The sequence below is a fragment of the Somniosus microcephalus genome, unplaced genomic scaffold, assembly GCF_052327205.1.
Source record: "Somniosus microcephalus isolate GS21.2 unplaced genomic scaffold, FLI_Smic_1.0 unresolved_chr7, whole genome shotgun sequence".
Taxonomy (NCBI): Eukaryota; Metazoa; Chordata; class Chondrichthyes; order Squaliformes; family Somniosidae; genus Somniosus; species Somniosus microcephalus.
Window position 1 is genome coordinate 31,884,194 of NW_028225185.1, and position 22,400 is coordinate 31,906,593.

The 22,400-nt window shown below is 54.0% G+C and overlaps 1 protein-coding gene across 1 annotated transcript in view; it reads right to left on the reverse strand.

The window, feature by feature from the left end:
* srpk3 (SRSF protein kinase 3) overlaps positions 1-21,597 on the reverse strand; it is a 40,704-nt gene extending 19,107 nt beyond the window's left edge. The window contains 6 exon segments of the mRNA XM_085978918.1: positions 3,349-3,455; positions 6,865-6,952; positions 7,881-7,968; positions 8,239-8,347; positions 10,999-11,113; positions 21,541-21,597. Of these exon segments, the coding sequence (XP_085835044.1) occupies positions 3,349-3,455; positions 6,865-6,952; positions 7,881-7,968; positions 8,239-8,347; positions 10,999-11,113; positions 21,541-21,582 (549 nt within the window). The 5' untranslated portion in view covers positions 21,583-21,597.
* Between the last annotated feature and the right edge of the window lie 803 nt (positions 21,598-22,400).

Genomic DNA, 22,400 nt, shown 5'->3' on the forward strand with positions numbered 1-22,400 from the left:
GACAGTGTAGAGGGTGCTTCACTCTGTATCTGACCCCGTGCTGTACCTGCCCTGGGAGTGTTTGATGCGACAGTGTAGAGGGAGCTTTACTCTGTATCTAACCCCGTGCTGTTCCTGCCCTAGGAGTGTTTGATGGGACAGTGTGGAGGGAGCTTTACTCTGTATCTAACCCCGTGCTGCAGCTACCCTGGGAGTGTTTGATGGGGACAGTGGAGAAGGAGCTTTACTCTGTATCTAACCCGTGCTGTGCCTGCCTTGGGCGTGTTTGATGGGACAGTGTAGAGGGAGCTTTACTCGGTATCTAACCCCGTGCTGTACCTGCCCTGGGAGTGTTTGATGGGACAGTGTAGAGGGTGCTTCACTCTGTATCTGACCCCGTGCTGTACCTGCCCTGGGAGTGTTTGATGCGACAGTGTAGAGGGAGCTTTACTCTGTATCTAACCCCGTGCTGTTCCTGCCCTAGGAGTGTTTGATGGGACAGTGTAGAGGGAGCTTTACTCTGTATCTAACCCGTGCTGTACCTGCCCTGGGAGTGTTTGATGGGGACAGTGTAGAGGGAGCTTTACTCTGTATCTAACCCGTGCTGTACCTGCCCTGGGAGTGTTTGATGGGACAGTGTAGAGGGAGCTTTACTCGGTATCTAACCCCGTGCTGTACCTGCCCTGGGAGTGTTTGATGGGACAGTGTAGAGGGAGCTTTACTCTGTATCCAACCCGTGCTGTACCTGCCCTGGGAGTGTTTGATGGGGACAGTGTAGAGGGAGCTTTACTCTGTATCTAACCCGTGCTGTACCTGCCCTGGGAGTGTTTGATGGGACAGTGTAGAATGAGCTTTACTTTGTATCTAACCCGTGCTGTACCTGCCCTAGGAGTGTTTGATGGGACAGTGTAGAGGGAGCTTTACTCTGTATCTAACCCGTGCTGTACCTGCCCTGGGAGTGTTTGATGGGGACAGTGTAGAGGGAGCTTCACTCTGTATCTAACCCGTGCTGTACCTGCCCTGGGAGTGTTTGATGGGACAGTGTAGAGGGAGCTTTACTCTGTATCGGACCCGTGCTGTACCTGCCCTGGGAGTGTTTGATGGGACAGTGTAGAGGGAGCTTTACTCTGTATCGAACCCATGCTGTACCTGCCCTGGGAGTGTTTGATGAGGACAGTGTAGAGGAAGCTTTACTCTGTATCTCACCCATGCTGTACCTGCCCTGGGAGCGTTTGATGGGACAGTGTAGAGGGAGCTTTACTCTGTATCTAACCCGTGCTGTACCTGCCCTGGGAGTGTTTGATGGGACAGTGTGGAGGGAGCTTTACTCTGTATCTAACCCTGTGCTGTACCTGCCCTGGGAGTGTTTGATGGGACAGTGTCGAGGGAGCTTTACTCTGTATCTAACCCTGTGCTTTACCTGCCCTGGGAGTGTTTGATGGGACAGTGTGGAGGGAGCTTTACTCTGTATCTAACCCTGTGCTGTACCTGCCCTGGGAGTGTTTGATGGGGACAGTGTAGAGGGAGCTTTACTCTGTATCTAACCCTGTGCTTTACCTGCCCTGGGAGTGTTTGATGGGACAGTGTGGAGGGAGCTTTACTCTGTATCTAACCCTGTGCTTTACCTGCCCTGGGAGTGTTTGATGGGACAGTGTGGAGGGAGCTTTACTCTGTATCTAACCCTGTGCTGTACCTGCCCTGGGAGTGTTTGATGGGGACAGTGTAGAGGGAGCTTTACTCTGTATCTAACCCCGTGCTGTACCTGCCCTGGGAGTGTTTGATGGGACAGTGTAGAGGGAGCTTTACTCTGTATCTAACCCGTGCTGTACCTGCCCTGGGAGTGTTTGATGGGACAGTGTAGAGGGAGCTTTACTCTGTATCTAACCCGTGCTGTACCTGCCCTGGGAGTGTTTGATGGGACAGTGTAGAGGGAGCTTTACTCTGTATCTAACCCGCGCTGTACCTGCCCTGGGAGTGTTTGATGGGACAGTGTAGAGGGAGCTTTACTCTGTATCTGACCCGTACTGTACGTGCCCTGGGAGTGTTTGATGGGACAGTGTAGAGGGAGCTTTACTCTGTATCTAACCCCGTGCTGTACCTGCCCTGGGAGTGTTTGATGGGGACAGTGTAGAGGGAGCTTTACTCTGTATTTAACCCGTGCTGTACCTGCCCTGGGATTCTTTGATGGGACAGTGTAGAGGGAGCTTTACTCTGTATCTAACCCCGTGCTGTACCTGCCCTGGGAGTGTTTGATGGGGACAGTGTAGAGGGAGCTTTACTCTGTATCTAACCCGTGCTGTACCTGCCCTGGGAGTGTTTGATGGGACAGTGTAGAGGGAGCTTTACTCTGTATCTAACCCATGCTGTACCTGCCCTGGGAGTGTTTGATGGGACAGTGTAGAGGTAGCTTTACTCTGTATCTAACCCGTGCTGTACCTGCCCTGGGAGTGTTTGATGGGACAGTGTAGAGGGAGCTTTACTCTGTATCTAACCCGTGCTGTACCTGCCCTGGGAGTGTTTGATGGGGACAGTGTAGAGGGAGCTTTACTCTGTATCTAACCCGTGCTGTACCTTCCCTGGGAGTGTTTGATGGGGACAGTGTAGAGGGAACTTTACTCTGTATCTAACCCGTGCTGTACCTGCCCTGGGAGTGTTTGATGGGACAGTGTAGAGGGAGCTTTACTCTGTATCTATCTTGTGCTGTACCTGCCCTGGGAGTGTTTGATGGGACAGTGTAGAGGGAGCTTTACTCTGTATCTAACCCGTGCTGTACCTGCCCTGGGAGTGTTTGATGGGACAGTGTAGAGGGAGCTTTACTCTGTATCTAACCCGTGCTGTACCTGCCCTGGGAGTGTTTGATGGGGACAGTCCAAAGATGTGCAGGTTAGGATGATTGGCTATGATAAATTGACCCTTAGTGTTAGGGGGATTAAATACGTGGGGTTACGGGGATAGGGTGGGATATGTGTCGGTGCAGGCTCGATGGACCGAAATGGCCTCTATCTGCACTGTGGGGTTTCTATCAACCTGTGAAGTGTAGAGGGAGCTTTACTCTGTATCTAACCCGTGCTGTACCTACCCTGGGAGTGTTTGATGGGACAGTGTAGAGGGAGCTTTACTCTGTATCTAACTCGTGCTGTACCTGCCCTGGGAGTGTTTGATGGGGACAGTGTAGAGGGAGTTTTACTCTGTATCTAACCCATGCTGTACCTGCCCTGGGAGTGTTTGATGGGGACAGTGTAGAGGGAGCTTTACTCTGTATCTAACGCGTGCTGTACCTGCCCTGGGAGTGTTTGATGGGACAGTGTAGAGGGAGCTTTACTCTGTATCTAACCCGTGCTGTACCTGCCCTGCGAGTGTTTCCCTTACCTGACGCAGGATGCTTTTGACGCAGGGGATGGGAAGGCCCTGGTAATTGGACTTGATAATCCACTTCAGCAGCTGATGTCCCAGCACCTCAAACACCATGCACACATCTGAGAGAGTGAAGGAGAAGTGCCAGCAGTAACATTAAATCATCCCTGCATGGGGAACCCAGAGACAGAGAGACAGAGAGAGAGAGGGAGAGAGAGACAGAGAGAGACAGAGACACAGAGAGAGAGAGAGAGAGAGAGAGAGTGGGAGACAGAGACAGAGACAGACAGAGAGAGAGAGAGAGACAGAGAGAGAGGGAGAGAGAGAGAGAGACAGAGAGAGACAGAGAGAGAGAGAGAGACAGAGAGAGACAGAGAGACAGAGAGACAGAGAGAGACAGAGTGAGACAGAGAGAGAGAGAGAGAGAGACAGAGACACAGAGAGAGAGAGAGAGAGAGTGGGAGACAGAGACAGAGACAGACAGACAGAGAGAGAGAGAGACAGAGAGAGAGAGAGAGACAGAGACAGACAGAGAGAGACAGAGAGAGAGAGAGACAGAGAGAGACAGAGAGACAGAGAGAGAGAGAGAGACAGAGTGAGACAGAGTGAGACAGAGAGAGAGAGAGAGAGACAGAGAGAGAGAGAGACAGAGAGAGAGAGAGAGAGACAGAGACAGAGAGAGAGAGACAGAGAGAGACAGAGAGAGAGAGACAGAGAGAGAGACAGAGAGAGAGAGAGACAGAGAGAGACAGACAGAGAGAGAGAGACAGAGACAGAGAGAGAGAGAGAGAGAGAGACAGAGAGAGAGAGAGAGAGAGAGAGAGAGAGAGAGAGAGAGAGAGAGAGAGAGAGAGAGAGAGAGACAGCTCGTACAAGTGGTCATGCCTCCTGTAAAGTGTGAACGCCTGGACTAGTGTCCATCGCCGAAAGAGGTCCAGGACAAAGCAGCCCGCTTGATCGGCACCCCATCCACCACCTTAAACATTCACTCCCTCCACCACCGGCGCACTGTGTCTGCAGTGTGGACCATCTACAAGATGCACTGCAGCAACTCGCCAAGGCTTCTTCGGCAGCACCTCCCAAACCCGCCACCTCTTCCACCTAGAAGGACAAGGGCAGCAGGCGCGTGGGAACACCACCACCTCCAAGTTCCCCTCCGAGTCACACACCATCCCGACTTGGAAATATATCGGCCGTTCCTTCATCGTCGCTGGGTCAAAATCCTGGAACTCCCTCCCTAACAGCGCTGTGGGAGCACCTTCACCACACGGGACTGCAGCGGTTCAAGAAGGTGGCTCACCACCACCTTCTCAAGGGCGATTAGGGATGGGCAATAAATGCTGGGCCTCACCAGCGATGCCCACATCCCAGGAATGAATAAACAAAAGGATTTCCCAGATTTTTTCTGACGCCCCTCCCCGGAGACCGGACCGCGCAGCTCCGGGTGGGTGGGGTGTGCGGGACACGTCCCAGCGATTACGAGACAGGCTGGATGGACCAGTGGGTCTTTTGTCCTGCCTCGTTCCCGTGCGTTTATGTTGGCGCGTGTCCATCAGTGACCGGCAGTGCCCGGGCCTGGGATTTTTCAGTCGCGAGGCTCGTGCCCGAAGCAATGCCACGCGACAAACTGACCGCGGCAGGGTGTGACCATCACAGGCCACCGGGGGGCAGTCAAGGAGCATCAATTCAATTCAATTCAATTCAAATCGCTTTATTGGCATGATAAGGTACATCTTATGTTGCCAAAGCATCAAATACATTTATGGTTGAACACATAAACGCAGTTCTATTCGTACAGTGCATAAACAGGTATATCCCTGAGTGTATAAATATACATTCGCATTATTTATATATACTCTTAGTTTACTGGTCTCTCTCTGTCTCTGTCTCTCTGTCTCTCTCTCTGTCTCTCTCTCTGTCTCTCTCTCTCTGTCTCTCTCTCTCTCTCTCTCCACCTCGGCCAGAAGGTCCATCTCACGCCGGAAGGGATTCAGCGAATCTCCCGCCCTCTAACTGAGCGCGGAACCTGGCCCCTCCCTGCCCCATCCAGTTGAAATAATCGCGCCAGGTAAACACAGCCTCGATCAAATCGTTCCCCTCGCGTCCACACTCGCTGAGCCTAAGCTGGGTGAGTTCCCAACGACGTCTTGCATTTATCCGGCGCCTTCAATGCCCCGAGGCGATTCACAGGAACGTCGATCAGACGCCAAGCCATGTACGGAGATATTAGAAACATAGAAAACTAGGAGCAGGAGTCGGCCATTCGGCCCTTCGAGCCTGCTCCGCCATTCAACATGATCATGGCTGATCCTCTATCTCAATACCATATTCCCGCTCTCTCCCCATACCCCATGATGTCTTTTGTGTCTAGAAATCTATCTCTCTCCGTCTTAAATATATTCAGCGACTTGGCCTCCACAGCCTTCTGTGGTAGAGAATTCCACAGGTTCACCACCCTCTGAGTGAAGACATTTCTCCTCATCTCAGTCCTAAATGTCCTACCCCGTATCCTGAGACTGTGACCCCTCGTTCTAGACCCCCCCAGCCAGGGGAAACATCCTCCCTGCATCCAGTCTGTCTAGCCCGGTCAGAATTTTAAACGTTTCAATGAGATCCCCTCTCATTCTTCTAAACTCTAGTGAATACAGGCCTCGTCGACCCAATCTCTCCTCATACGACAGTCCTGCCATCCCAGGAATCAGTCTGGTGAACCTTCGCTGCACTCCCTCTACGGCAAGTATATCCTTTCTTAGGTAAGGGGACCAAAACTGCACACAGTACTCCAGGTGTGGTCTCACCAAGGCCCTGTATAACTGTAGTAAGACATCCTTGCTCCTGTACTCGAATCCTCTCGCAATGAAGGCCAACATACCATTTGCCTTCCTAACTGCTTGCTGCACCTGCATGTTTGCTTTCAGTGACTGGTGTACAAGGACACCCAGGTCCCTTTGTACATCAGCATTTCCCAATCTATCACCATTTAAATAATAATCTGCCTTTCTGTTTTTCCTATCGAAGTGGATAACTTCACATTTATCCACTGCCATGTATTTGCCCACTCACTCAACTTGTCTAAATCACCTTGAAGCCTCTTTGCATCCTCCTCACAACTCACAATCCCACCTAGTTTCCTGTCGTCAGCAAACTTGGAAATATTACATTTGGTTCCCTCATCCAAATCATTGATAGATATTGTGAATAGCTGGGGCCCAAGCACTGATCCCTGCGGTACCCCACTAGTCACCGCCTGCCACCCCGAAAAAGATCCCTTTATTCCTACTCTCAGTTTCCTGTCTGTTAACCAATTTTCAATCCATGCAGGCGACATGCGACCAGAAGCTGGATCGAAGGCGTTGGTGTTAAGCAGCGTCTTAAAGGAGGAGAGAGAGAGAGAGAGAGAGAGAGAGAGAGAGAGGGAGGGGTTTAGGGAGGGAATTTCACAGCTTGGGGTCCTGGCGCGGTCGCCAAAGGCGGAGTGATGGAATCGCAGACACGCGTTTTAAACCGGGGCGCAACACAAGGAAAGGATACGGAGACCATTCACGCCCGAGATTTTGAAATCGTCAATCAGTTGCACAATCATCTCTCTCTTGGGGTCACTGGGGTCGCTGTCTCGCACCTGAGGAGATTTGAGAGAGGGAACCAATTTCAAAAAATCACATCCCGACATGGCATAGCGACCATCTCTCGCAGGGTCAGTGGGACTGTTATGAAAAGTGCGCCCAAGACGAGGGGTAGCTCTGGTCCCAGAGGTGAAAGAGTCAGAAGGTCGTGTGTATGACTCCCCACTTCATCGACTCGAGGCTTATAATCCAGCCAAGTGCCAGTACTGAGGGAACGCCGCACTGTCGGAGGGGCGGTACTGAGGGAGCGCCGCACTGTCGGAGGGGCGGTACTGAGGGAGCGCCGCACTGTCGGAGGGGCGGTACTGAGGGAACGGCGCACTGTCGGAGGGGCGGTACTGAGGGAGTGCCACACTGTCGGAGGGGCGCTACTGAGGGAACGCCGCACTGTCGGAGGGGCAGTACTGAGGGAGCGCCGCACTGTCGGAGGGGCAGTACTGAGGGAGCGCCGCACTGTCGGAGGGGCGGTACTGAGGGAGCGCCGCACTGTCGGAGGGGCGGTACTGAGGGAGCGCCACACTGTCGGAGGGGCAGTGCTGAGGGAGCGCCGCACTGTCGGAGGGGCAGTGCTGAGGGAGCTCCGCACTGTCGGAGGGGCGGTACTGAGGGAGCGCCGCACTGTCGGAGGGGCGGTACTGAGGGAGCGCCGCACTGTCGGAGGGGCGGTACTGAGGGAGCGCCGCACTGTCGGAGGGGCGGTACTGAGGGAGCGCCGCACTGTCGGAGGGGCGGTACTGAGGGAGCGCCGCCCTGTTGGAGGGATGGTACTGAGGGAGCTCCGCACTGTCGGAGGGGCGGTACTAAGGGAGCGCTGCACTGTCGGAGGGGCGGTACTGAGGGAGCCCCTCACTGTCTTTCTGTGGGATGGGAGTAACTCTGGTCAGGCAGCTCTGCGGGACAATAAAAGAGAAAACAGGAACTCACACACTTGAGAAGCTTGATCTCGTCGAGCGCAGTCTCGGTGTAATGTGGTGCGCTCTTCACCACCTTCAGTGCCAGGAACCGCTTCCGGCTACGGGCAAAATGGGACAAGGGCATCAGGGTACAGTACTCCAGGTGTGGTCTCACCAAAGCCCTGTACAATTGCAGCAAGACCTCCTCACTCTTATACTCCAACCCCCCGTTGCAATAAAGGCCAACATGCCTTTTGCCATCCTAATTTGCTTGCTGTACCTTGCACGCTAGCCTTCTGCGTTGTGTACCAGGACCACCCCCCCAGATCCCGCGCTATCAAATCAACCTCGTCACCCAGCCATGCTCCCCCTCCCCGTCCCATACTCACTGAATGTCCCAGCACAGCCAGACGGTGGAGAAATGGCCCCAGCCCAGCTTTCTCACCACGTGGTAGCGCCCATTGAACAGGTCTCCGATCTTCACTGGGTAGTAACCACCTGCAATGGAAACACAGCACAGAGGGATTGTTCACCACTGGGATTTAATACTGGGCACAGTTCTGGACTCCTTATCTGAGGAAGGATATACTTGCCTTGGAGGCGGAGCAACGAAGGTTCACTAGACTGATCCCTGGGATGAGAGGGATTGTCCTACGAGGAGAGATTGAGTAGATTGGGCCGATACTCTCTGGAGTTTAGGAGAATGAGAGGTGATCTCATTGAATCATATCAGATTCTGAGGGGGGGGGATTGACAGGGTAGATGCTGAGAGGCTGTTTCCCCCCTGGCTGGAGAGTCTCGAACCAGGGGTCACAGTCTCAGGATAAGGGGTCGGCCATTCAGGAGTGAGATGAGGAGGAATTTCTTCACTCAGAGGGCGGTGAATCTTTGGAATTCTCTGCCCCAGAGGGCTGTGGAGGCTCAGTCGTTGAGTCTATTCAAGGCTGAGATCGAGAGATTTTTGGACTCGAGGGGAATCGAGGGATCGGGGTGGGAAAGTGGAGTTGAGGTCGAAGGTCAGCCGTGATCTTATTGAATGGCGGAGCAGGCTCGAGGGGGCCGAATCCCGCTCCTATTTCTTATGTTCTTAATTGTAAGAATCTTACAGCACAGAAGGAGGCCATTCGGCCCATCGTGCCTGTGCGGTCACTTATAGGGATTCATATTCGCTCACGGGATGTGGGCGTCGCTGGCAAGGCCGGCGTTTATTGCCCGTCCCCTAATTGCCCTCGAGAAGGTGGTGGTGAGCCGCCGTCTTGAACCACTGCAGTCCGTGTGGTGAAGGGCGTCATCCTTAGTGGCGGTCTTTCGAGTCACCTATAGGCCCCAACCATAGGAACAGGAGGAGGCCGTTCGGCCCCTCGAGCCTCTTACATTAGGAACAGGAGGAGGCCGTTCAGCCCCCTCGAGCCTGTTACATTAGGAACAGGAGGAGGCCATTCAGCCCCTCGAGCCTGTTACATTAGGAACAGGAGGAGGCCGTTCAGCCCCTCGAGTCTGTTACATTAGGAACAGAAGGAGGCCATTCAGCCCCTCAAGCCTGTTACACTAGGAACAGGAGGAGGCCGTTCAGCCCCTCAAGCCTGTTACATTAGGAACAGGAGGAGGCCATTCAGCCCCTCGAGCCTGTTACATTAGGAACAGGAGGAGGCCGTTCAGCCCCTCAAGCCTGTTACATTAGGAACAGGAGGAGGCCGTTCAGCCCCTCGAGTCTGTTACATTAGGAACAGGAGGAGGCCATTCAGCCCCTCAAGCCTGTTACACTAGGAACAGGAGGAGGCCGTTCAGCCTCCTCGAGCCTGTTACATTAGGAACAGGAGGAGGCCGTTCAGCCCCTCGAGCCTGTTACATTAGGAACAGGAGGAGGCCATTCAGCCCCTCGAGCCTGTTACATTAGGAACAGGAGGAGGCCATTCAGCCCCTCAAGCCTGTTACATTAGGAACAGGAGGAGGCCGTTCAGCCCCTCGAGCCTGTTACATTAGGAACAGGAGGAGGCCATTCAGCCCCCTCGAGCCTGTTACATTAGGAACAGGAGGAGGCCGTTCAGCCCACCTCGGGCCTGTTACATTAGGAACAGGAGGAGGCCGTTCAGCCCACCTCGAGCCTGTTACATTAGGAACAGGAGGAGGCCATTCAGCCCCTCGAGCCTGTTACATTAGGAACAGGAGGAGGCCATTCAGCCCCCTCGAGCCTGTTACATTAGGAACAGGAGGAGGCCGTTCAGCCCCTCGAGCCTGTTACATTAGGAACAGGAGGAGGCCGTTCAGCCCCTCGGGCCTGTTACATTAGGAACAGGAGGAGGCCGTTCAGCCCCCTCGAGCCTGTTACTTTAGGAACAGGAGGAGGCCATTCAGCCCCTCGAGCCTGTTGCAGTAGGAACAGGAGGAGGCCATCCAGGACAAAGCAGCCCGCTTGATCGGCACCCCATCCACCACCTTTAAACATTCCCTCCCTCCACCACCGGCGCACCGTGGCTGCAGTGTGGACCATCTACAAGATGCACTGCAGCAACTCGCCAAGGCTTCTTCGGCAGCACCTCCCAAACCCGCGACCTCTTCCACCTAGAAGGACAAGGGCAGCAGGCGCACGGGAACACCGCCACCTCCAAGTTCCCCTCCAAGTCACACACACCATCCCGACTTGGAAATATATCGGCCGTTCCTTCATCGTCGCTGGGTCAAAATCCTGGAACTCCCTCCCTAACAGCGCTGTGGGAGCACCTTCACCACACGGACTGCAACGGTTCAAGAAGGCGGCTCACCACCACCTTCTCAAGGGGCGATTAGGGACGGGCAATAAATGCTGGCCTTGCCAGCGACGCCCACATCCCGTGAACGAATAAAATATAAAGCCAGGAGAGCGTTGGAACAGGCTCGTTTGCGGGGGGACCAAAGACACGGGAGGAGGGTTTCAGCAGCGGATGAGCTGAGGCGGGGGCGGAGATGGGCGACGTTACATTGCGTACAAGGACTGTTCCTTGAACATAAAGGGCACCTGGAACAACCAAAAATAAGCGCAGGTGGGGCCAGTCCCTAAAGGTGCCCGTCGTTTTCGGGTTTGACTGGACTTCCGGCAGGTTAACACACGGAATCGGAGCGCGGGCGGTGGCCGAGGGTCTCGTTCGCCGCTAGCCCCAGGCAGCTCTCACCTTTACAGTAGTCAGCCGGGTCCTCCTGCTCTTCATCGTCCGAACCAGCAGCTCCGACGGCGGAGGTGTGAGGGGCCGCTGGAGGGGGGTGTCCTCGTACTGTGCAGACTGAGGCCTGAATTAAACAGAGAATAGGTAAACTCGTTACATTAGGAACAGGAGGAGGCCATTCAGCCCCTGGAGCCTGTTACATTAGGAACAGGAGGAGGCCATTCAGCCCCTGGAGCCTGTTACATTAGGAACAGGAGGAGGCCATTCGCCCCCTCGAGCCTGTTACATTAAGAACAGGAGGAGGCCGTTCAGCCCCCTCGAGCCTGTTACATTAGGAACAGGAGGAGGCCGTTGAGACCCTCGAGGCTGTTACATTAGGAACAGGAGGAGGCCATTCAGCCCCTCGAGCCTGTTACATTAGGAACAGGAGGAGGCCGTTGAGAACCTCGAGGCTGTTACATTAGGAACAGGAGGAGGCCGTTGAGACCCTCGAGCCTGTTACATTAGGAACAGGAGGAGGCCATTCAGCCCCCTTGAGCCTGTTACATTAGGAACAGGAGGAGGCCGTTCAGCCCCTCGAGCCTGTTACATTAGGAACAGGAGGAGGCCATTCAGCCCCCTTGAGCCTGTTACACAGGAACAGGAGGAGGCCACTCAACCCCAATTGACCCCCAGCCTTGACAGCTCTTTGTGGGGGAGAGTTCCAGATTCCCACCAGCCTTTGTGTGAAGAAGTGCTTCCTGACATCACCCCTGAATGGCCTGGCTCTAATTTGAAGGTTCTGCCCCCTTGTTCTGGACTCCCCCCACCAGAGGAAATAGTTTCTCTCTCGATCGACCCGATCGGATCCTTTAATCATCTCAAACACCTTGATCAGATCGCCCCTTAATCTTCTACACTCGAGGGAACACAAGCCCAGTCTGTGCAACCTGTCCTCGGGAATTAACCCTTTTAGCCCCCGGGATCCTGGGGAATCTGCGCTCCCCCCACCCCCCCCCGCCCTCCGAGGCCGAGATGTCCTTCCCGAGGTGCGGGGCCCGGAACTGAACCCAGTGACTCCAGACGGGGTCTAACCAGAGCTCTGTACAGCTGTAACATCACTTCCACCCCTTTGTACTCCAGCCCCCTCTCCAGATAAAGGCCAACAGTTGGATTGCTTTTTGCGCCTGTCCACTAGTTTTTGAACATAATCCGCTGCCCCGTGTCCTGACTCGCACCGAGTCCCGTTCACACCATCACCCCCACTGTGCTCGCTGACCTACACTGGCTCCCGGTTAAGCAACGCCTCGATTTCAAATCCCTCCATGGCCTCCTCGCCTCCTCCCTATCTCTGTAACCTCCTCCAGCCCCCACAACCCTCTGAGATCTCGGCGCTCCTCCAATTCCGGCCTCTTGCGCATCCCCCCCCCCCGATTTCCATCGCTCCACCATTGGCGACCCGCAGCCAGGCCCCCGAGCTATGGAATTCCCTCCCTAAACCTCTCCACCGCTCTCTCTCCTCCTTTAAGACGCCCCTTAAAAGCGACCTCTTCGACCAAGCGCATTTCACACCTAATCTAGAGCTGTCTTTTGTCTCTTTACTCGTCCCTATCGCCATCTCGTCTGGTTTTGAATACCTCTTAATGTCTCTTCACTTCTCTTTTGTTCTCTCATCCCCAGCCCCCAAACTGGCCTTTTAAACGGTTTCATTTCATGCCTTTGTTTTTTTCAGTTCTGACGAAGGGTTTCGACCCGAAACATTGACTCTATTTCTCTCTCCACGGATGTTGCCTGGCCTGCTGAGTTTTTCCAGCGTTTGCAGTTGTTATTTTTCTTCGACCCAGCTTTTGGACACCCGGTCCCTAATATTTCAAGTGGCTCGGGGTCAAATTTTGTCTGATTGAAGCTCCTTGGGAACGTTTTACTACGTTAAAGGCGCTATATAAATGCAAATTGTTGTTGGACGCTGACACGAATCAGTCATTCATGAAAAAAGACTGATGAAATAATACTGAGCAGCCTGCGGGTGGCGCTGTCCAGGGAGAGTATAAATACTCGGGCACGGGCCCAGCTTGCGCAGGACATTCTTTAACAGGAACTAGTGAAGGACACAACGAGACCTCCATGTTGTAAAACGGTTGATTAAAGCTTTGTTGAACGCTTAGACCAAGTTCTATAGTAGTTTTCTTATGTCAGAGCGCCATCCGTAAGGTGGACAGGGGCTGCTATACATTAGGAACTTCTCAAAAGATTCGGAAAGGGCAGAAATCTGGCTCTGATGTTACAAACTGGCACATGGTGTTGGAGGGGCGGGAGGGAGGAGGGGCAGCGAATATTCCTGGGATTGGGAGACTCCAAAATCCCAGAGAAATAACCCTCCAGGAAAGAATGAGCGAACCCACATTTCGACAGCGCCTTTCACCACTTTGGGATTCCCAAAAGTACTTGCGAATTAAGACTGTGGTTCCAGGCTCTCGAGAGCTGAGGCAGTGCCACGTCTAAGAGTGAGGCGTGCGACAGAAATGTTGTCTCACCTCAGGGCCTTGGTATTTTGCAGCCTGTGCGTCGCCGGGACGCAAGGAGCCTCGCTAACTCTCTGCTGTCCTGTCTACACCTCCGAGAGGCTTCATCAGGAATCTCCGCCCCCCGCCTCCCTCCCCGCCACCGCCGGACGCCCCCAACTCCCCCCCCCCGCCCCACCCCAGGACTGTCCTCCCCACTGACTTGGCAGACAGACGCCCTGCGCATGGACAGGCAGACAGACGCCCCGCGCATGGAGTTTGGAGCTAGAGATCAGGGGCAGGAACCCTAGCCAGCTCCCCCTCCTAGCCCCGGAGACAGAGATCAGCAGAGAGTGGACATTGAAGCTGGGCCGAGCTTGCTCGGTGTGGCTCAGTACCCACCGTCCCGGGCAGTTACCCCGCACTGTAAAACCTAAACTGAACTTCTTTATCCCTCCCTGGTACCGAGAGTCCAGTCTCTGGCGCTCGCTCTTTAATACTGTCTCTCTCTCTCTCTCTCTCTCTCTCTCTCTGTCTCTCTCTCTCTTGCTCTGTCTCTCTCTCTCTCTCTGTCTCTCTCTCTCTGTCTCTCTCTCTCTCTGTCTGTCTGTTTCCCTCTCTCTCTTTCCCTCTCTCTCTCTTCCCCCTCTCTCCCTCTCTCTCTCCCTCTTTCCCCCCTCTCTCTCTGTCTCTCTCTCTCTGTCTCTCTCTCTCTCTGTCTCTCTCTGTCTCTCTCTCTGTCTCTCTCTCTCTGTCTGTCTGTTTCCCTCTCTCTCTCTCTTCCCCCTCTCTCCCTCTCTCTTTCCCTCTCTCCCTCCCTCTTTCCCCCCCCCTCTCTCTCTCTCTCTCTCTCTCTGTCTCTCCCCATACTCCATGTTCCTCCCCCCCAACCTCCACCAGCCCCCAAACCCCTCCCTCACCTGCTCCTCCCGGGCCGGTGTCTGAAGATGGACAGGAGATCCTGGAACGGATACATTCTCGGGAGAGGCTGGGCAGGTTCCCCTCCAGTCTACAGCAACCCCGGCTGCAGAGCCAGGAAGGGGGTTGGGTCTAGGAGAGTGGTGAGAAACTTCACAGCCTGGTGAGTGAGCGAGGGAGGGCGGCGGCAGCGGCACCGACCCAAGAACACCAGCTCCATCCAAAATCTCCAACAGGAGCGGCTTGGCCAAGATGCGGCCTACACCCTTCAGGCTCCAGGGACTGGAGGAGAAGGCCCTGCCCATTGCCATCACAAGTCAACGAGCCCACTAGGTGCAACCAAGTATGGGCAATAATCACACAGCACAGGAGGAGGCCATTCGGCCCGTCGTGCCTGTGCCGGCTCTTTGAACGAGCTCTCCAATCAGTCCCACTCCCCCCTGCTCTTTCCCCACAGCCCGGCACATTTTTCCCCGTCAAGTATTTCTCCAATTGCCCCTTTTGAAAGTTACTATTGAATCTGCTCCCACCGCCCTTTCAGGCAGCGCGTTCCAGATCACAACAACTGGCTGCGTAAAAAACATTCTCCTCATCTCCCCTCTGGTTCTTTTACCGATTATCTTCAATCTGTGTCCTCTGGTTACCGACCCTCCTGACACTGGAAACAGTTTCTCCTTATTTACTCCATCAAAACCCTTCATGATTTTGAACACCTCGATTAAATTTCCCCTTAACCTTCTCTGCTCGAAGGAGAACAACCCCAGCTTCTCCAGTCTCTCCACGTCACTGAAGTCCCTCATCCCTGGTACCATTCTGGTCAATCTCCCCTTAACCTTCTCTGCTCTAAGGAGAACAATCCCAGCTTCTCCAGTCTCTCCACATCACTGAAGTCCCTCATCCCCAGTACCATTCTGGTCAATCTCCCCTTAACCTTCTCTGCTCTAAGGAGAACAACCCCAGCTTCTCCAGTCTCTCCACATCACTGAAGTCCCTCATCCCTGGTACCATTCTGGTCAATCTCCCCTTAACCTTCTCTGCTCCAAGGAGAACAATCCCAGCTTCTCCAGTCTCTCCACGTAACTGAAGTCCCTCATCCCTGGAACCATTCTGGGCAATCTCCCCAAAACCTTCTCTGCTCCAAGGAGAACAACCCCAGCTTCTCCAGTCTCTCCACATCACTGAAGTCCCTCATCCCTGGTACCATTCTGGTCAATCTCCCCAAAACCTTCTCTGCTCCAAGGAGAACAATCCCAGCTTCTCCAGTCTCTCCACATCACTGAAGTCCCTCATCCCTGGTACCATTCTGGTCAATCTCCCCTTAACCTTCTCTGCTCTAAGGAGAACAATCCCAGCTTCTCCACGTCACTGAAGTCCCTCATCCCTGGTACCATTCTGGTCAATCTCCCCTTAACCTTCTCTGCTCTAAGGAGAACAATCCTAGCTTCTCCAGTCTCTCCACGTCACTGAAGTCCCTCATCCCTGGGACCGTTCTGGTCAATCTCCTCTGCACCCTCTCCAAGGCCCTTGACATCCTTCCTAAACGGCGGTGCCCAGAATTGAACACAATACTCCAAATGGGGCCCACCCAGTATAAAGGGTTTAGCATCACTTCCTTGCTTTTGTACTCTATGCCTCGGTTAATATAGCCCAGGATCATAGGAACAGGAGGAGGCCATTCGGCCCCTCGAACCTGTTACATTAGGAACAGGAGGAGGCCATTCGGCCCCTCGAACCTGTTACATTAGGAACAGGAGGAGGCCATTTAGCCCCTCGAGCCTGTTACATTAGGAACAGGAGGAGGCCATTCAGCCCCTCGAGCCTGTTACATTAGGAACAGGAGGAGGCCGTTCAGCCCCCTCGAGCCTGTTACATTAGGAACAGGAGGAGGCCATTCAGCCCCTCGAGCCTGTTACATTAGGAACAGGAGGAGGCCGTTCAGCCCCCTCGAGCCTGTTACATTAGGAACAGGAGGAGGCCGTTCAGCCCCTCGAGCCTGTTACATTAGGAACAGGAGGAGGCCATTCAGCCCCCTCGAGCCTGTTACATCAGGAACAGGAGGAGGCCATTCAGCCCCTCGAGCCTGTTCCGCCATTCAGTGAGATCAGGGCTGATCTGTGTCCTAACTCCATCTCCCCACCTTTGCCCCGTATCCCTTAATACCTTTGGCTAATAAAAATCGATCAATCTCACATTTAATATGAACAATTGACCCCAGGCATCAATTGCCGTTTGCGGAAGAGAGTTCCAAACTTCTACCACCCTTTGTGTGTCGAAGTGTTTCCTAACTTCACTCCTGAAAGGTCTGGCTCTAATTTTTAGACTCTGCCCCCTAGTCTGAGAATCCCCAACCAGCGGAAATAGTTTCTCTCTCTCTACCCTGTCAGTTCCCCTTTAATATCTTGAAAACTTCGATCAAATCGCCCCTTAACCTTCTATGGCAGGACTTGTGTGTTGCGACAGGCCTCAATGGCTGTGTGTGGGGGAGGGTAGATTGGGCACGACACGGGCAAACGAGTTTGGGCTCGCCCGCGACGCCCCCCACAGCCGAATAGCCGGCCGCTCGAAAGAGAGCCGGCGCCCGCAGAACACATGCCCTCCCCCCCCCCCCCCCAGGGTCCCCTCCACTGGGCGAGACATTGCGAAGGAGCGACGGCGGTCAGCTATTCGGCTATGGGGAGCGTCGCAGGAGAGCCCAATCGAGGCTGTCCCGTGGGGGGGGGGGGGGGGGGCGGGAGAAAGGAAGGAAGTAGGAAAGAGAGAGCGTCGCAAAAGGATCCCTTGTATAATAATTAAAATACAACAGCTGCGGGGAGGGGAGGGGAGAGAAGGGGAGAGAGTCGGGCCTCTCTGTGACTGACCTTAAATTGTGAGGACAGACTGGGCTTGTGTTCCCTCGAGTGTAGAAGATTAAGGGGTGATCTGATCGAGGTGTTTGAGATGATTAAAGGATCCGATCGGGTCGATCGAGAGAGAAACTATTTCCTCTGGTGGGGGGAGTTCAGAACAAGGGGGGCAGAACCTTCAAATTAGAGCCAGGCCGTTCAGGGGTGATGTCAGGAAGCACTTCTTCACACAAAGGCTGGTGGGAATCTGGAACTCTCTCCCCCCGCAAAGAGCTGTTGAGGCTGGGGGTCAATTGGAAATTTTAAAACTGAGATTGATAGATTTTTATTAGGCGAGGGTATTAAGGGATATGGAGGGTCTGTCTCAGTGTCAGCTCCTGTATATGTACAGTACACACACAGCGGGTAAAAGGGAACGATTCACTCCCGTCTGGGACTGTACGGCCCATGTGTGTGTGTCTCAGTGTCAGCTCCTGTACATGTACAGCACACACAGTGGGTAAAAGGGAACGATTCACTCCCGTCTGGGACTGTACGGCCCGTGTGTGTGTGTCTCCGTGTCAGCTCCTGTACATGTACAGCACACACAGCAGGTAAAAGGGAACGATTCACTCCCGTCTGGGACTGTACAGCCCGCGTGTGTCTCAGTGTCAGCTCCTGTACATGTACAGTACACACTGCGGGTAAAAGGGAACGATTCACTCCCGTCTGGGACTGTACGGCCCGCGTGTGTGTCTCAGTGTCAGCTCCTGTACATGTACAGCACACACAGCAGGTAAAAGGGAACGATTCACTCCCGTCTGGGACTGTACGGCCCGTGTGTGTGTCTCAGTGTCAGCTCCTGTACATGTACAGTACACAGCGGGTAAAAGGGAACGATTCACTCCCGTCTGGGACTGTACGGCCCGTGTGTGTGTCTCAGTGTCAGCTCCTGGACATGTACAGTGCACAGCGGGTAAAAGGGAACAATTCACTCCCGTCTGGGACTGTACGGCCCGTGTGTGTGTCTCAGTGTCAGCTCCTGGACATGTACAGTGCACAGCGGGTAAAAGGGAACGATTCACTCCCGTCTGGGACTGTACGGCCTGTGTGTGTCTCAGTGTCAGCTCCTGGACATGTACAGCACACACAGCAGGTAAAAGGGAACGATTCACTCCCGTCTGGGACTGTACAGCCCGCGTGTGTCTCAGTGTCAGCTCCTGGACATGTACAGCACACACAGCGGGTAAAAGGGAACGATTCACTCCCGTCTGAGACTGTACGGCCCGTGTGTGTGTCTCAGTGTCAGCTCCTGGACATGTACTTCCAGTTCAAGTAAGTTGTACAACAACCTTGTATTTACACCGCTCCTTTAACATAGTAAAACATCCCAAGGCGCTTCACAGGAGCGATTATCAAACATAATTTGACAACGAGCCACATAAGGAGATATTAGGGAATGGGCGACCAAAAGCTGGGTCAAAGAAGGAGGTATTAAGGAGCGTCTTAAAGGAGGAGAGAGAGAGGCGGAGAGGTTTAGGGAGGGAATTCCAGAGCCCAGGGCCCTGGCGCGGTCGCCAATGGTGAAGCGATGGAAATCAGGGGGATGTGCAAGAGGCTAGAATTGGAGGAGCGCAGAGATCGCATGGGTTGTAGGGGCTGGAGGAGGTTACAGAGATAGGGAGGGTTGTAGGGGCTGGAGGAGGTTACAGAGATAGGGAGGGTTGTAGGGGCTGGAGGAGGTTACAGAGGTAGGGAGGGGTGTAGGGGGCTGGAGGAGGTTACAGAGATAGGGAGGGTTGTAGGGGCTGGAGGAGGTTACAGAGATAGGGAGGGTTGTCGGGGCTGGAGGAGGTTACAGAGATAGGGAGGGTTGTAGGGGCTGGAGGAGGTTACAGTGATAGGGAGGGTTGTAGGGGCTGGAGGAGGTTACAGAGATAGGGAGAGTTGTAGGGGCTGGAGGAGGTTACAGAGATAGGGAGGGTTGTAGGGGCTGGAGGAGGTTACAGAGATAGTGAGGGTTGTAGGGGCTGGAGGAGGTTACAGAGATAGGGAGGGTTGTAGGGGCTGGAGGAGGTTACAGAGATAGGGAGGGTTGTAGGAGCTGGAGGAGGTTACAGAGATAGGGAGGGTTGTAGGGGCTGGAGGAGATTACAGAGATAGGGAGGGTTGTAGGGGCTGGAGGAGGTTACAGAGATAGGGAGGGTTGTAGGGGCTGGAGGAGGTTACAGAGATAGGGAGGGTTGTAGGGGCTGGAGGAGGTTACAGAGGTAGGGAGGGGTGTAGGGGGCTGGAGGAGGTTACAGAGATAGGGAGGGTTGTAGGGGCTGGAGGAGGTTACAGAGATAGGGAGGGTTGTCGGGGCTGGAGGAGGTTACAGAGATAGGGAGGGTTGTAGGGGCTGGAGGAGGTTACAGTGATAGGGAGGGTTGTAGGGGCTGGAGGAGGTTACAGAGATAGGGAGAGTTGTAGGGGCTGGAGGAGGTTACAGAGATAGGGAGGGTTGTAGGGGCTGGAGGAGGTTACAGAGATAGTGAGGGTTGTAGGGGCTGGAGGAGGTTACAGAGATAGGGAGGGTTGTAGGGGCTGGAGGAGGTTACAGAGATAGGGAGGGTTGTAGGAGCTGGAGGAGGTTACAGAGATAGGGAGGGTTGTAGGGGCTGGAGGAGATTACAGAGATAGGGAGGGTTGTAGGGGCTGGAGGAGGTTACAGAGATAGGGAGGGTTGTAGGGGCTGGAGGAGGTTACAGAGATAGGGAGGGTTCTAGGGGCTGGAGGAGGTTACAGAGACAGGGAGGGGTGTAGGGGCTGGAGGAGGTTACAGAGATAGGGAGGGTTGTAGGGGGCTGGAGGAGGTTACAGAGATAGGGAGGGTTGTAGGGGCTGGAGGAGGTTACAGAGATAGGGAGGGGAGGTGAGGAGGGATTTGAAAACGAGGATGAAAATTTTAAAATCGAGGCGTTGCCGGACCGGGAGCCAGTGTAGGTCAGCGAGCACAGTGGGGGTGATGGGTGAACGGGACTGGGTGCGAGTTAGGACACGGGGCAGCAGAGTTTAAGATGAGCGGATGGTTACGGAGGTTGGAAGGTGGGAGCGGGATGAATGGTCGAGTCTGGAGGGGAACGAAAGGCAGGAACGAGGGTTCCTGGAAGCTATTCAGGGCAAACACTTCCACTACATGTTTTCAGGCCAGGCAAACGGAATTAAAAACATCTTGGCACAGTGTGTGTAAATAATCTACAAGATAGCCGAGCGCTGACTCACCCACACTCAGTTTGGTCGATGAGTTAATCACTGAGCTGGTGAACAGTGTGACTTCAACAGTAACAATTAGATATTCAATCACCTTCAGTTCCCCATCCCTATTCCCCACCCCCCTGCCACCACACTCCTTCCAGACTGAGGGAGCGCCGCACTGTCGGAGGGGCGGTACTGAGGGAGCGCCGCACTGTCGGAGGGGCGGTACTGAGGGAGCGCCGCACTGTCGGAGGGGCGGTACTGAGGGAGCGCCGCACTGTCGGAGGGGCGGTACTGAGGGAGCGCCGCACTGTCGGAGGGGCGGTACTGAGGGAGCGCCGCACTGTCGGAGGGGCGGTACTGAGGGAGCGCCGCACTGTCGGAGGGGTGGTACTGAGGGAGCGCCGCACTGTCGGAGGGGCGGTACTGAGGGAGCGCCGTACTGTCGGAGGGGCGGTACTGAGGGAGCGCCGCACTGTCGGAGGTATCGCCTTTCGGATGAGACGTTAAACCGAGGCCCCGTCTGCCCTTTCAAGTGGACGTAAAAAATCCCATGGCACTATTCCAAAGAGGTCCTGGAGCCAATATTTATCCCTCAACCAACATCACTAAAAAAACAGATGATCTGGTCATTATCACTTTGCTGTTTGTGGGAGCTTGCTGTGCGCAAATTGCCTGTCGCGTTTCCTACATTACAACAGTGACCACACTTCAAAAAAAGTCCTTCATTGACTGTGAAGCGCTTTGGGACGTATTGAACACAACAGCCCAGTTGAGGCCTAACCAGTGTTTTATAAAGGTTTAGCATAACTTCCTTGCGTTTGTACTCTATACCTCTATTTATAAAGCCCAAGTTCCCATATGCTTTGCGACATGAATCTCGTCATTCATGTGGCAATGACTTATGAAGTAATACTGGGCAGCCTGCTGGTGGCGCTGTCCAGGGAGAGTATAAATACTCGGGCATGGGCCCAGCTTGCTCAGGACATTCTTTAACAGGAACTAGTGAAGGACACAACTAGACCTCCATGTTGTAAAACAGTTGATTAAAGCTTTGTTTAACGCTTAGACCAAGTGCCTAGTAGCTTTCTTACATCACTTTGTTTAACGGCCTTCTCAACTTGTTCTGCCACCATCAAAGATTTGTGTACCCACACCCCCAGGTCTCTCTGTTCCTGTACCCCCCTCTTTAAAATTATAGCATTTCGTTTATATTGCCTCACCTCATTCTTCCCACCAGAACTAATTACTTCACCCATCTCTGCGTTAAACTGCATTTGCCACGAGTCTGCCCATTTCTCCAGCCTGTCTGTGTCCTCCTGAAGTCTGGTGCTATACTCCTCATTTTTTTTTTTTACTACATTTCCGAGTTTCGTATCATCGGCCAACTTTGAAATTGTGCCCTGTGTACCCGAGTCCAGGTCAATAATGTATATCAGAAAGAGCAATGTCCTAACACCGACCCCTGGGGGAGACACCACTGCGCACTTGCCTCCAGTCTGAAAAACAACCTTTCACCGTTACTCCCTTAGCTAATTTCGTAACCAAGCGGCCACCGTCCCTTCAATTTTGCTAACAGGTCTATTGCGCGGCACTTTGTCAAACGCCTTTTGAAAGTCCATATACACAACATCCACCGCACTACCCTCGTTGCCCCATCTCCTAATTTGTCCCTTTCCCGGGGTGCCCCCCGAACTGTGGAACTCCCTCACCCTTGCACTCCGAGCAGTCCTGATCTATATCTTCTGCCGCTCTTTGCGGCCCACGACAGTTATGTGAGCCTTCCCAGCATGCACAGCAGCAAAAAAAAAAGGCCCCCTATTAAACCGACAGGCCCGATAAACAGATCACTGCGAAAGCCCGCTACTTTTCCCCCAACCCCCACCTCTCTAAAACCAGGCGTACGGAGGGGCCAATGCCACCTCGGGAAGGATATCTCGGCCTCGGAGGGGGG